The sequence below is a fragment of the Micrasema longulum genome, unplaced genomic scaffold (assembly GCF_059751315.1).
Source record: "Micrasema longulum isolate JH-2025_06_02 unplaced genomic scaffold, ASM5975131v1 h1tg000109l, whole genome shotgun sequence".
NCBI lineage: Eukaryota > Metazoa > Arthropoda > Insecta > Trichoptera > Brachycentridae > Micrasema > Micrasema longulum.
In genome coordinates this window covers 956,901-972,838 of record NW_028277315.1, presented here as the reverse complement: position 1 = coordinate 972,838, position 15,938 = coordinate 956,901, and the positions used below count along the sequence as shown (strand labels likewise).

General features: G+C 29.9%; 1 protein-coding gene across 1 annotated transcript in view; it reads left to right on the top strand.

Annotated features, from left to right (window-relative positions):
• LOC148284575 (uncharacterized) overlaps positions 1 to 15,157 on the top strand; it is a 107,165-nt gene extending 92,008 nt beyond the window's left edge. The window contains exons 7-8 of the mRNA XM_088238007.1: positions 8,907 to 9,177; positions 10,432 to 15,157. Coding sequence (XP_088094133.1) covers positions 8,907 to 9,177; positions 10,432 to 10,467 — 307 coding nt within the window. The 3' untranslated portion in view covers positions 10,468 to 15,157. The remainder of the gene's footprint in view (positions 1 to 8,906; positions 9,178 to 10,431) is intronic.
• The last annotated feature ends 781 nt before the right edge of the window (positions 15,158 to 15,938 follow it).

Genomic DNA, 15,938 nt, shown 5'->3' with positions numbered 1-15,938 from the left:
AACTTAAAATATAAAACAAATTTTATTTTACATAAAACGGATATTTTTATATCATGTTAAATAATATTTGATGTTTTGAAGATAATGTCGGTCAAATGTCCACCACAGAGTTGTTTAACCCGAGGTCCAATATTCATTAGTTATCTCATTAGATGAGCAAAGAAGGGTAAAAAAATTACTACCTTGGCAACACTAACGAAATTTCCATTCTGTTTCTTCGACAATCTGACAGATGGAAATATAATTCAATTTGCATTACTTACACATTAATTTGCTAATTATACATGAAATGTGATTCCATCTTGTTTCTTTAAGATCCTAGCAGTATTTCTACACTTCAAAACGACACAACTCGGCATAGTTGAATTCAAATCAGGAGTTGTGTACTGAGCGACGTCTACAAAGAAACTAATGGGTCAAAACGCAAACCTACTCATTTATGAGTAGTTTAGTCACCTTCTGTTTGATGTGCGTATGAGGTTTCTGGACTATTCTTAATTCTATGGTTCCGGGTACCATGGAAAGCCTATATTTATTTATTTTATTTTTATTTGACAGTAGGATTTATGCTTGTTAAAAAGCATCACGTCGGGGTCACCAATGTAGGATTTGCTGTGTGGGGAAAGCATGGGAGCTCCTACCCAGTTGGAGACTGACAGAAGAAAACGATGTAGTGCTATGTTCCTAATAACTATACTAGAGCGAGATCTCATGCATTGTTTTACACACCCAGAAGCCGCACGAATGCAAGTCAGAATTCACCTAATAATGTGGCAATTCGCTTGCTGAATCTTCGGCAGATAATATTACATATTATTCTGTACATATCAGCAGTTTTTATTAACTTGTCATTTGTAATGTTATTCCATACTCACGTTTTAATATTACGTTTTTTTTCTACAATAAATGGGTCCCTAAGTAACTGTAGTGTAAAAAAAAATTGTACTTATTCATCATTATAACCTTTCCGCACCGAATGGTGCATAGAGCACTGTATTAATACATCAATTACAACTTATCTTGATCATTTTCGTTACATGAAGGTAAGATGATCAGTCTTACGCTTTAGGTACCGGTCTAGGGACTATGAAATATTCTGGTGTGAAAACACCCTTTTTAAATAAATATTTCATATCAACCATGCCGGGAATCGAACTCGAGACCTCTTGGATGGTAGGTAAATGCGCTAACTATTACACCACGAGACCGACTTATTAGTGGCATTAAAAATATTTTTTAATTTATAATTTAAAATCACCGCGAAAACGGTTCTTTGCATTATCCACGCCCCTAATGCGTCATGATTCGCTTAAATTTTAACCTGTGTTTGTGAATCTTGACATCACAATTTTCAAGGCCAAAGAAGTCTTGTTTTCGTAGAGACGTATTTTTAACAATATTATTAAAGATTTTAAAAATTCAATTAATTTTCTAAATCTGTTTCGTGTGTTTTTATCGGTATTTGTAGAATGTAATGGATTAAACCCGTAAAGTAATTCATAAAAATAAATAAATACACTGCATTTGGTGCTCCAATGTGGTGCTCTATGCACCTTCAGGTGCCGACAGGGATATTTTTAATGTGTAAAATTTTTGAATCTCCGCAAGCGGTTTTTACGAGCCATAACAAGCGAACGCTTCAAAGGCATACCAACACAGATTGCGTAAATCTCTTTTGTAGGGGTCTTTACCGAAGCGATTTTACGCGATTTTAGACATAAGTTTTGCCGGAAATACGTAAAGTTTTGCTATCAAATTATTATATGGGATATCAATGAATCCCCGCCAGGTCGCCTTCGTGTGGGCGGACGAAAGGCGTGTATAGAAAATATAGCAAAAAGGGCTTTCCGCTTTTGAAAAGAACGATAATATTATGTACGTAAATGGAGGGATTTATTTTGTGCTGTAATATTTATTATAATATTGCAGTATTTGTTATTCGCTAACCACGCCATTTTGTGTACGAAGAGTTCAATTTTATTTTTGTAGACGTACATTACCTAACCTAACCTAACCTAACCTAACCTAACCTAACCACGCCATTTTGTGTACGAAGAGTTCAATTTTATTTTTGTAGACGTACATTACAGAATATCAAATCTTCCGTATTACAGAATAAAAAAGTATCTGACTTTTATTCATAAAAACAACATTTATTGAGATACAATTGAATGGCACTTATTCCCTTCAAAGTAGTCCCCTTAAGCTGCTAACTAACAAATCTAAAATGAATCTCTTATTTACTACTTTTCTTATATACTTCACTGTTTTACTATTAATATTTTATTATTTTTTGACTACACATTACTTTTTTGAGTTTAACCATAACAATCAACTATGTTTTCTTTCTATTATATTTAACTTTAACTTTGTACAAATTGGCTACGGCCGTTGGTTATAATAATAAATAAATTAGTATTGTTTAAAATAGAGGTAGCCCTTCCTACAGGAGTAGCCATTGGCAGGTTGGTCTTGTATATTGGAATGTAGAGCAGTCTGTGTTGACGCTGTCTAGGGAAATTATCCGGAACGTAAATGCTAAATCCCCGCATAATTTCAGGGTTGTCGACATTATCACGCAATAATCGAAAGAAATGCGTAGTTAGATACACGTCCCTTCTGGTATTTAAACAGCTGTAACCAAGCACACCCTGGAGGAACTCAGTGAAATAAAGCTATGAATAATAATAAGAAATCGAAGATATTTCTTCAGAACCCTCTCCACCATAAGACAGTATTTCGACTCACATCGTCCCGAAATCATAGAGCCACTCTCAAGTCTACTTCGCACCAAACGAGTTTTAAAGAATTATCAGTGCTTGTGTACTACTTAAAAGCTTGGCAGTACGCAGGACGAACCCTAACATCTTTAATGAACTACTACAAACTATTTTGATCTGATCAGGAAATGTCAGAGAACTCACAAAAGTAATGCCCAGATCTTTAACTTTTGGAGTCCGCATAAGATTCTGGTCATTCAGAAAGAAGTGGAAAAAAGGGTTTTGTGAGCCCCGGTAAGAGACATAACTGGCCATTTTGAAACATTAACCAATAATTTATTTCGTCTTCCTCATTTAGATACGTTTGTTATATCCGGGCGGAGAGTGCGAAAATTGTACGAAGTTTTAACCCCCAAAAATAGCTTTAAGTCATTTGCGAATAATAAAAATCGTGCATTTACTAAAACACTTTTAAAATCATTATTGAAAATAGGAAATAGCAATGGTCCCAGGTAAGATCCTTGCGAGACACCTGAGTAAGTTTTAAAAATGCTGGAAAGACACTTGAGAAGCTTGTGAAGATTTGATTCCGATCGCTACAAAAAATAAATAATTCATCGTCATCATCGTTCCCTTTTCGCACCTAATGGTGCATAGGGCACAGCATTGGCACAGCAATTGCAGCGTATCTTGATCATTTTTGTTACATGAAGGTAAGATGAGCAGTCAGATTCAGACGATACAGTTCTTGTATTTGAAGGTGACAATTGAAAGAAACACATATTAAGGCCGAAACAGTAATTAATATTTCCAAAAACTGGCTCAGAGATAATTTGCTGACGCTAAACGAGGAAAACCAAATATGTAAAGTTCTGTCCAAATATAAAAGGCCTACCAAGAATAGAATTAAGGATACAAATTGTAACACGCTCACCAGTTGTAATTGCTACCATCTGGAATGTGTACAAGATATAAAATATTCAGGATTTTTTATTGACGCACACCTTAACTGGAGAAAACATATAAACTATTTAGTAGGTGGAGTTAGGAAACTAATCTATATCTATATAACACTGCGTAATATACTGTCTATTGTGGATACTAAAAGTATCTACTGTGGTTTGTGCAACTCTGTTTTGGCCTACGGTTGTATTTGTTGGGGAGGAGCTGCCAAAACTATGCTTGATCCCTTGGTTAAGATACATAAATCAATATTAAGGATAATATTGCGAAAACCGTACGATCATCCGAGTGAAGGCCTTTTCAAATCCTTAGACGTTCTTAGCTTAAGGCAAATCTACATAAGGAAAGTCATACTCGACATTCACAAAAATAGGAGCACTCAGATTATTGTGAGTCATCCGCACTCAACCAGGAGTACAGTAAGAAACGATTTGGTGATTCTAATAGCACGTACAGCGGTATTCCAAGAATCATTTCTGTATAACGGACCTTAACTTTACTGTTCATTACTTAATTTGAGACAATTCGAAAATTTTACATGGTTTTCCATTGAATTACAATATATTAAGTGATGAATCGGTCTGAAGACTGATCCTTGAGCTGTTCCCATAGACACAACTCTTTCATTACTAAAATTTTCTCCAACTTTTACTTTCATGCAACGATTTTTTAAGTAATTTTCCATAATTTTACTATATCTTCTCCTCATTCCTGCAACTTCGAGGGATTTTACAAGTGTTTCATGGTTTAGCGTGTTTCATGGCTTTTGAAAAGTCTACCATCAATACAAAAACATGTTTTTTATCATTAAGCTCCCCGTTTATATAATTTGGAAATCTAGAAAGTAGAAGCATAGTACTCTTTTTTTCCTGGAATCCATATTGAGTGGAACATAAAATATTATTTCTAAATGAAAATACATTTAACAAGATATTTATAAAAAAACTTTCGTTTCCGATTTTAGGACATCATTTCCTCAACTCTTCTATCTGTTCCAATATTTACAATTTCATTTAAATACATACCTACGATAGTTACCTACGATTACCTGACATGTTAAAACTTTTATTCCGTTAAAAAAATACCCGACAGAATTGCTAATATTATCTCAGGACGAAGCTTATTTTCTTATTTCGGTAGTGGGTGGCAAAAGGGTAGATATTTATCTGCCATTTCCTTAAATGTACAGGACAAGCAAACAATAAATATTTTAAGTAAAATAAAATTTATATTTGAAGCACTAACTTTATAGTTATCTTTATATATATATTTCCTCTATACGTGTGATGTCACTGAACTCCTTCTAAACGGCTTAACCGATTTACGTGCGGTTTTCAGAAAAACATAGATCTTTGCGCTGTGCGGGTTCGTAGATATTAAAATCTTCAATCTAATGTGTAACAAAGAAGTTAAGAGTATAAATGTTTTATTCATCGATCTACTAGAGTTGCATTCGAGGAGAATGCATTTACAAAAAATGGAAAGATGTTTTTTTTTGTATGAAATTTTTTTTTTTTTTTGAATGTTTATATTTGTTTTTTGTGGATCTCAATCAGATTCTTTCCTTTAATTCTTTATAATTTCTACCCATATATATTTTTTAAACTGGATTTTGGTAATACTAAAATAATATTAAATTTAATAAATTTTTAAAAATCGTATTCCTACATACATAAGTACACCCCTTTGTGGTGAAAAGAGCGGAGTTTGACGTTTGCAAAAAGAATGCCATATTTGAAAAAAATATATGTTTTGGAATTCAACCATAAACAAGTACCTACTTAAATTTAATATTTGAATATTAACAATTTTTCGTTTTGGAATTTAATCACAAGCAAGTACCTAGGTACCTACTTATCAATAAAAAGTATTTTTCCAAGGCAAGCTAACGTTCGGGCGGGACAACGTCTGTCGGGTCAGCTAGTTCATTATAATAAAATAAATATTAAACTAATTTGCTATTTGTTTTTAACCTTTATTTTTTTCTACCGATCGGTTTTCAAAGCTACACGAGCTTCTTTATCAAAGTATAATTAACTTATGAATTTTATCTTATTTTATTTCAACAGTGATTACGCAATATTACATCGATACATGTGGAGGTATTAAGTCTTTTTTTTGTTTTGTTTTTCTCGTAAAGATAGGTAGTGTGAAGTGAGAAGGATACGATTTTTAAAACTAGACAGAAGTGGACTAAAGGGGATATAGTTTATTTGTCTATTTTTTTTTCTTGTTACGAATCGCCTTTTTAATGTCTAAGATTTCCAAGTTGTCTAATTTTAATATTTATTTCCTATGCGAAGAAATTTCAATCCAGTGTTTTTATTGAAATTATGATTAATTTCAAAAACAAAGAGTCTCGACATATTTGTTCCATATGTCCGATGTAATATTTAGTAATCACTTTAAATAAAATAGGATAGGATTAATTATGTTAATTATACTTTGATAAAAAAGCTTGTGTAGCTTTGAAACCGGGCGGTAGAAAAAATACAAAAATTGTGGTAAAAAAGAAGGTTGTTTTATATTATTTATTTTATAATAATAATTATTTCTGCTACACAACAAGCTTTCTACAAAAAAACAAATACACCCCATATCGATAGTTTTGTCATATTTGAAAGAGCATCAGATTTTATCACGTTTTATGTCAAAATGACTGTTTTGGAAAGAGTGACATATCGCACCCCCAGAAGTACACTGCCGTAAGTCTAAATTTGTCTGTTTTGAGTTATGAATGCAGTTCAACCTTTTTTTCTCTTAGGAAAACACCCACGTATTAAAAAAAAAATTGAGTGAGATACACCGCATATTTTAGTGTTCTTCGAAATTAACTGAGTAAAATAATAAAAAACAATAATGGACAGACTAAATCATGATCTTAATAGTGTATCACTGTGGCTAAAAATTAATAAATTAAAATTAAATGTTAAGAAAACTAAATATATGAATATAGGAAACAAAAGAATAGAAATTACACCATCAATTGTAATAGAAAATGAAAAACTTAATGAAGTCACTGAAATTAAATATTTAGGTGTAATGTTGGATTCAAAACTTACATTTCACCAAAACGCTAAGATGGTAATAAATAAGATTGCAAAAAAAATATCAATTTTGGGAAGGATCAGAAGATTTATTGATAAGGACTCCTGCAAAACTATTTACAAAGCAATTATTGAACCACACGTTAACTACTGTAGTAGCATTTTATTTTTATCAAACAAAGAAAACATAGATAAACTAACTGTATTACAAAATAAAGCCTTTAGAATCATTTTGAAAAAAAACAGATATACGAGGGTAAAGTCGATGGTAAATGAAATGAAATTATTAACATATAAACAAAGAATATTTTACAATACAATGATATTTGTTCATAAAATTATAAACTCTAATAAAAAAACAGAATTTTGGAAAAAAATTGATCGGAACCAGCATGAACACGATCACAATACTAGAGAAAAGAACAAAATTAGACTTCCATTTAGGAAAAAGGCAAAGTCACAAAATTCAATTTTATTTAAAGCAATTAAAAAGTATTACGAAATGGAAAAAAATATTTATGAAGAAAAAAACATATCAAAATTTAAAATAATGGTCAAGACATATGTGATAAACAATTTATAAATTAAATATATTTGTAATGTTATTATTAGAACACACATAACAATATGTATGATATGTGTGCCCTACTTTAAGATTGAAATAATAAAAAATAAAAAAATATTGAAAATAACACTGTAGTTATTTTGATGCTATAGTGTTCTGCTCATATTTTAACTGTCGAACAAGCAAATACTTTTTTTAAAACGGGGGTACAGAATCAATACACGTTAATTTACGAGCATCAATAAAATTTAAAAGGTTTGTTTTTGCTGTCCTGAAAAATTAGCAATGTCGACTTACCACAGTATTTTTTATTTTTTATTTATTTATAAATTTATTGCAAAAAAATAATATACATACTTAATAACAGGGAATCTATATAAAACCAATTAATGTCAAATGAAAACGGAGTATTCTCTGTTTATGATAGTCTCCATCTAACATGGCACAGCCTGTCCAAGATGGAGATTTTTTTATCTTTAGAGCGTAAGTAGTCCTATACTAATAAAACAATAACATAAAAAAGAAAAACTAAAACTACTTAATTATAAATGCCTAGCTAATCAAATGTAAGAAATTAAAAATCATTATTATACAAATATAAAGATATATATGTGCCAAGAATACATGTTACTTAAACATAATCAATAAATTATAATATATAATAAAACAAATATAAAGCAATAAAATACATAAAAATATAAATAATATGTGTACCAATTATATAAAGTACTACGTTTATTGATTTACATATATTTTTCAAAAAATCTCTCACCACACTATTTGTATGTGCAGTTAATTTTATTTTAAAATTTGTTTTACATTTTGAGTCTTTTATATTTGGCAGTAAATCATTAAACATTTTTGGAGCAATTACATTGTATTGCTTTTTACCAAAGGCGGTTGATACAAATGGGACAATACAGTTAATTTGTGTTGCTGAACAAGTGTTTATATTTTGTTGGGTTCTTTTGACCTCACTTAATTTATCATAAAATTTAAGTAGTAGGCACCTTACAAACAATTGTCTGACATCCAATATCTTTAACTCAGAGAATAGATCTTCCGTTGAATACCTCAAGGGTTTTTTGAGAATGATCTTCATGATCCATTTTTGTGCTATTTTTACTGGTTCAAGGATTGAATGAGAGCAACCTCCCCAAGATAAATTGCAATATGATAGTTTGCTTTGGCATATAGTATATTCCTGGGGTTGCAAGATATACCCTTTTTTAATCATTACTCTACCTATTTGTTAACCAGTTCATTTTATTGTTATTCCTAGAACTGGTTTGCAATAAGTACTTGCACCCTTTTAATTTATTCCAGTCATTAATAACTCTTTTCAACTTCAAGTTCATAAAATATAAATTTATAAATATTTATTTGTAAGCTTATAAATATATTTTTTTTAAATAATAAAGGTACTCTCTGCTAGTCGTTTTCTTTGGTTTTTGTCATCTACTATTTCTTCAAAAATGTATGAAGAAGATTTGAAGTCGCGTAAAATGTGACCGATTCAATTGACAAGTATTTTTGAGATTTTAATAAATGGAAGGAGGGTGTATGGGTAGACAAAGGCTCACCAATAAATCTCACCTTTGATATTTCCAGATATTCTACCGACAACAGCAACCAACAGCATTCTGACGGTGTGATCGCGTACCCTGACCTACTCGCCCCGCCCGCACGACGCACAGCGATCTGGCAACACCCGGCCGCCATGTTGGAGCGGCGCTCCGCCATCTTGCCCCCGCCTGACAGCGCGCGCTCCGAGGACGAAAATGGCGGCGAACAAATGCTGATGGAAGGACCGCTGTACTTGGATCCGTTTTCTTACAACTACCACAATGACAGAAGTTTCTTTGACGGACATGCTATAAGGGTAGGTTCTACTGTTTATTTTTTTCATGAACGCACACATATGATTAATTTAATCGTAAGATTACAAGGGACAGGACACAGGCAATAATTTTCAAATTTGGTGCACCGGTTGCACCTGTACCAACATCGACATTTAATGGACAGTGTTACCAACGTCAATTTATATACAGTCCTTCACATGTAATAAAAGATGGCCGGCAGTGAAGGCCATGTTTGGTCCATGCCTACTGAGAAAACATTATATTTTTTTAATTACTAATAAGTTCGACTTGAAGTTCAATTATCAATAAGAAGAATAATTGTCATTGGTTGAAAATGGCTGGCCGCTTGGTTCCTAATAAGAATGTTATTTTTAGTTTCGCGGTGCTGGTGCATGTAGACAGGATTGGTACTGGTTTTACCACCCTTCAACTTTATATAGATACACCAGATGCCGAGATCGTCGAGAATAAAATGTATGATTTTGGATTAACGATATTCATTAGTTCTCTATTTCCTTTCGGAAGGTAAGATGATCAGTCTTACGCTTCAGGTGCCAGTCCTGGGACTTTGTAATATTCCAGTTTAAAAATATTTTTTTAAATAAATACTACTATTACTTTTAGTAAATGATTGAATACCACATTTTTTTTTATTTTTTTTAAATAAATCTTCTGAAACATAAAGGACGCTTTTACAACAAAAGTGTTATTACCACGGAACATGATAACATCACTAACACCTATGTCTGAAGCTCTTTAACTTCACTAAAATCAACTAATGTAAGAATTGAAAAAATATGGATGTTCAAACATAGGCAAAATGGTAGATGTTACACAGTGTGTAAAGTGGCCACTTAAACCAGCCAATGACAGGTCATAAGCCCTGTAAATGCCTAGACTTCCATAATCCCTTATTCGAGGTATTCTCCATCCCTTTTGTAATTTGTTCATCTTAATGACTCCCGAGGGGGTGAAATCCAGTCTTTTGTTAACAAACATTTGGACAAACTCAAATATTGTAATTTCTTGTATACCACCAACAGGCCATGCCTTTGTGGGATTTTTCTGTTTCCTATTTTTACTGTTAATATGTATTTCATTGCTTTGCAATTATCCTTTATTTTTTTAATACTCGGTTTTACCTCTTATGTTTATTGTAAAAAAACAAAAAAATATTAATAAAAAATAAAAAAGTTGTTTGATGTTCCCTATCACTTATTTGGTCAAGTTTTTCAATCTTTACTGACACTAATTACATTTTTTTTTCTTTTCAGAGATCCGACGGCTCCCGGGGATTAATTTTCAATTAAACTTTACGACATTCAATCAGGAGATGGGTTTTAATCAAAATAAAACATTTCATTTTCAACTAAAAAAGGTTATGTAAACAAAAAGCTGAATTAATAATGTAGCCAGAAAACGAGAAGTTTTTGTTGGTAGATTTAAACATGATTTATTTTACTATCAATCTTATTGAAGTATAATATTTATCCAAAAATCATATCTTTAAAGTTCTACTGGATGTCATGTTAACGTATTTTAAAATAAATTACAAAATACCATTAAAATAAGCTGCTTTCCAGAAATTAACATAAGTCCTTACATAAATACGACAGTAATGATGTTTACTAAATTTCAAATGTTAAAAAATTTATTTATTAAATAACATATTAGCATTTTTTAAAACATTCATATCTACATAGGTACAAATCATATTTTGAAAAAAAAAAAATTTAAATAATTTTTTGGTAAAAAATTGTTTAAGGCAGCCAAAAATTCACACGAAGAATGATACTTAAGTCAATTTATAAATTCAATTTTTATTCCATTCAAACTTTACGTCTGTGTCTCTAAAACACAGTTCAATATTTTGTCAATTGAGTAGTAAATACATGAACTGTGGATTGCTCCGAAGTTGGAGCTTTCTACAAAAAGCATTAAGCACTTTGTGCTTGGTTTAAATTTTTTAAATAAAGTACCTATATGACAATATCAATTACAATGTTCTATGTACGTGTTTCGACAATAAAACTGTATACATTGTAAGAATATTTTACAAATAATTGCATTTTAAAAAGTTGTATTAAACCATTCGCGTTTATATTGAACGTATTGTAAGCAAGCTTTGATAAAAAGATAATAATTTTTAAAATATATAATGTACATGACTTCAATGTAACAGTAAATTTGCCGATTGAGAATGAATTTTACAGAATATGACAATAAAATTATAGTTCTGACTGATTTTAAGAAAGCACTTGTTCAAATAACTGCATATTTATTGTTATTTTTAAAATAAATGGAATATTTCGCATTCCATACTTGGATATCTCTAGAAATTTTTTCGACGGAGTTAGCGAAAATAAGTATTTACAACTTCCTGACGACTTACATACTATTTAAATTGTGTGTAGATTCAAACATTGGCGTGATTACAATGATGCTACTGTGCTTTCAAAGTTTGTAAACATGAAAATGAATGCTTTAAATGTTTCGTGACAATAAAAATATATCTTTATCTATTTGAGCTAGTATTACGAAGCACTGTTGAAAACGCAACTGGATAAAATAGTTTTGAAGTTTTCGATATTTTACATCGTGTATAAGATTAACGTTGGAAAATGTGTAATCACAAAAGTAATTTTAATAACTGAGCTATCAAAATGTAGGTTGAGTCTTCAATCGGAAATTAAAATCAATTTTAATATTTATCAGTCGATTGACAAACTCCTAAAATTATCGTACTTACATATATATATGTATTTAGACTTACTAAGTTTTAAATTTGTATACATAAGATTCATATCTACTAACAACCATATCTATTTTGCTTGACAAACACATTTTTTTGGAGAAAAACTGGAAAATTAATCGCAGAATTCCATATCATTTTAAGATAGAAAAAACGTAACTGTCTTTTCGTTTGATCTGAATCTTCGAAAGATTAAAATTTTAGCATCTAAATTTACTCTTAATATGTTGTACTTTATTTGTGAAATGTTTTTCAGAAATCTATAAGTTGAAAACAATAGCATTTCAACTAGATTAATCAAATGCTAGTTGGAATTTCATTCATAAATACTCGGTGTTATAGCTAACTGTTGTATTTATTACCTTGCCCACTATTTCCAAGAGCAGCTCTTAACTTCCCTAATATGCGATTGTTGTCTATTGTAGCTTCAATGATAGGTATGATTATGGTAAAAAGTAATATTTATTAAATAAAAATGTCAAAAGATGTATTTTTCTGTGTATTATAGTTGAGTGAATATTTGTATATTTAACTTTAACATTAGTTGATAAGAGAGATACTTCTTTAAAAATGGCTGCTATTACTTACGTGAAAACAAAACGTTACTCTATGTTTCCCAGCTTTATTTATTTACATCTGTTATGTAAAACAAACGTTTAAAAACAATGAGGTATTCCACAGTTAATATTTTTCTACGTTTAATATTATTTTAGGCATTATGATTTAAAATAAATAATTATTGGTGGGAGATCTCGTTTCGCATCTAATAAGTATTAAAATCTGTATGTTCAAAAAATCAATATTTAAAAAATCATTTAATCCCGGTTTTAAACTTGACTGAACCTAAAAGAGGATCTTCGAATAGTTCTGTATTATTTTGTCAAAATAGTATTTTATTCGACTCGCAACTGAATGGGATTTACACACGAAATATTATCACAGTTTTGGAGTAAGTTTTTTACATGTTTTATTGCGTACATCATATTTATATATATATATATTAATTGGCTCATTAACTGTACAACAAATACTCCCAAGTCTTTTCTCAAAATACCTGTTTTTATTTAGATACCACTGCCTACTGAAATTAATCATGCGTTTGTTAAGCATGTATCTTATGCATTGAATAATTATTGTTATATCGTGTGCATGTCCCATTTGATAGGTCTTATTAAGAATTACCGGTTAGGTTGTCTTTCATTGCCACGATATAGCTTTAAATGGCATGATGGATTTAACCAGAGCCCTAATTGGATAATTCTGCTTTTCCCCAAAAAAACTGCACTTAAAAGGGACAATTCAGTAGATAAATAAATCTTTCTAAATGATAATTATGAACGACTACGAAAATTTTAACATTTTACAAATTTGAAATATAAAATATACATTTCTCGAAAATGTTTGGATAAAATAATAAAAGAAGCATTATTTTTATTGCTGAAAATCACAAAAGTTGACAATAATTTACCCTAATATAATAAAATTAACTATTTTTATTCCGAGGGAGGCCGTAAAAAAGGTTCTGAAAAATCAATGTTTAAGTGATATGGAAATTTTATTAATTTATGTAAGTGCCAATGTCCTGTTTTTTAAACATTTATATGATATTCGTATAACCTTTCAACTGCACACAAATCACTGATAAGAATATTCAGTCGTGTATGAACAATTCGTCAAATGAGATTTTCAATGGCGTCTCCAAATTTAAAAAAAATAAAAACTGCTTGTCTTCCTACGCTCAAATCAATAAGCGTTCTTTGAAAAAATTATTCCTAAAATTATGTCCGGTCACCTCATTTTAAAGACGATCTAATCATTTCAGATTTCAGGTAATTTGCGGGATTATCTGACAAAATTTTACAATCGATTAATAACTTATTGTCGACCCGAGAAAATATTGGATCTATTAAAGGTCCCTTTTGTCTTCAGTATGCACTACGTTGATAAATGACTATACACATCATTTTAGAATATTGAAAAAAATACGCGTCTCATACTTAAAGCAATGAAAACTGTATTTAGATTCTGAAAATATCATAGATTCTGTTGCAGTGAAAAGGGCATACTTAATCAATGCTTTAATAATTTTAATGTACCGTAACTTATTCCTGTTAAACAGCTTTATAGAACTCATATTACATATAAACTATAATATGAAAAAAAATAGACTATTTGACTTGGCTTTAAATATTCTTAACGTTTTATTTTGGAGAAGTAATTATGAAATATCTTTGTAATTGGGTAAAATTGTGGTCTTTATTTAAATATATATGTCTATATCATATATGTATATTTGAAAAATATAATTTTAACAATACTTATAAACCATTTTAATCAAATCCCTTTTGAACATACATTCTTCCTAAACGTAATGTTTATGTATAATTACCTACTATTGGTGTTTTAAGGTTTTGTCACTAACTATATTTGAGAATAATCATATTTATATAACATGCTTTGATGTTACATAGATTTTGTCGAAAAGGTCAGTTCGGCTCTGTATTCATTGTTTTATCACGAATTTGTAATTACAATGTAAAATATATGATGTCGTGCAGTATTTAAAGCACATTTATATTTCGCCAAAAAAATTATATAATGAAGCGTGTCATCAATTGAGGTAAATATGACAATAAAAATCAGTATAAGCTGATGAATCTTTATGCAACTTTTAATGATGTATTGATGTGACAATAATTTTCAACCTTAAAAATATAAATGTGATGTGCTTAATACCATAATATAATATTTATGTAACAGTTCATAATACATCTACAAGTCTTGGGCGAATCGAAACATCTCGCTGCAGTCATGCGTGTAAATTCGTGTATTGCAAATCCAAGAATCAGTAGAATCATTGGATGAAGAAGAGAAAGATGAGTCAATGTTTACAATCATTGAAAATATTTCAGCTATTTATTGCCTACTTAATGATAATGTTGAAATATTGGCTATGTACGAGTAAGCTCGGAATAAATGAAAAATGTTCAAAACATATTTCCCGTTCTTCGAAAAGATTGTGTATTTTCATGAAATGGTCAACTGTATGATTTTGTTTCTGATTGTTGAAATATTTTCTGAGAATTTTCATAAAGTATTTCAATGCTGTTTTTGTGCAATATTATTTAATAAATTATGTATTATTTAAGTTTGTCGAGAAGCAAACTTTGTAAATTTACGTTTATACATTACTATGATTTTGTTCGTTTCGTTGAGTTATAAATATATACATATTATATGCCACCTAATGTAAGAAATGATTGTAACATATTTAATGTAGATTGAAATTTACTTAAATAAATTTAAATCCTGAGCAGTTTTTTTAAGTTTCCTTTACTATTGTTCTTGTTCTGCATTTACAAGAACGTCATTTAAAAAACCACACATTTACATCACAAAGAGGAAATCAAGCATTTTTTTACATTTGTGATTTTTTTTTTATTTTTTTTTTTTATTTATTATCATATTATATTACATACTCAAAATTATAATTTATACAAAGTTGCTATGACTATCTAACTAAGGTTATTCACTCCGTTCTTAGACAGTCAAAAAATAAATAAAAACAGTAATCAAAATATAGAAACAGTTATAAAGATAGTAGATAAAGTGGAAAACAAGGTAAAAAGTGGAGTAAAAGCATAGTAAAAAATGAAGCAAAAACATAGTTAAAAATGAAGCAAAAACATAGTTTTAAAAAAGTAATAAATGTAGTGAAAACATAGTAAAAAAAAGTAGTGAAAACATAGTAGAATACTTTTTTTTTAAATAATTTTTTTTAAAATTTATTTAGTATAATATAAATTTGCAACATGTTAAAAAAAAACATAATAAAGCAAAAGTACATAAACAAACAACGAAACGAAATACCACCCTAAAAAGAAGCAACCTCTTGTGCTTGCTGTGGGATTGCAATATTACTAATTCAAGTGCAAAATACACATATATTTCAAAAAATAAATGAAGGTAAATAAAACATTTTTTTACAAATCAGTGCATTTACATAAATATTTTAAAACTCAGTAAAAT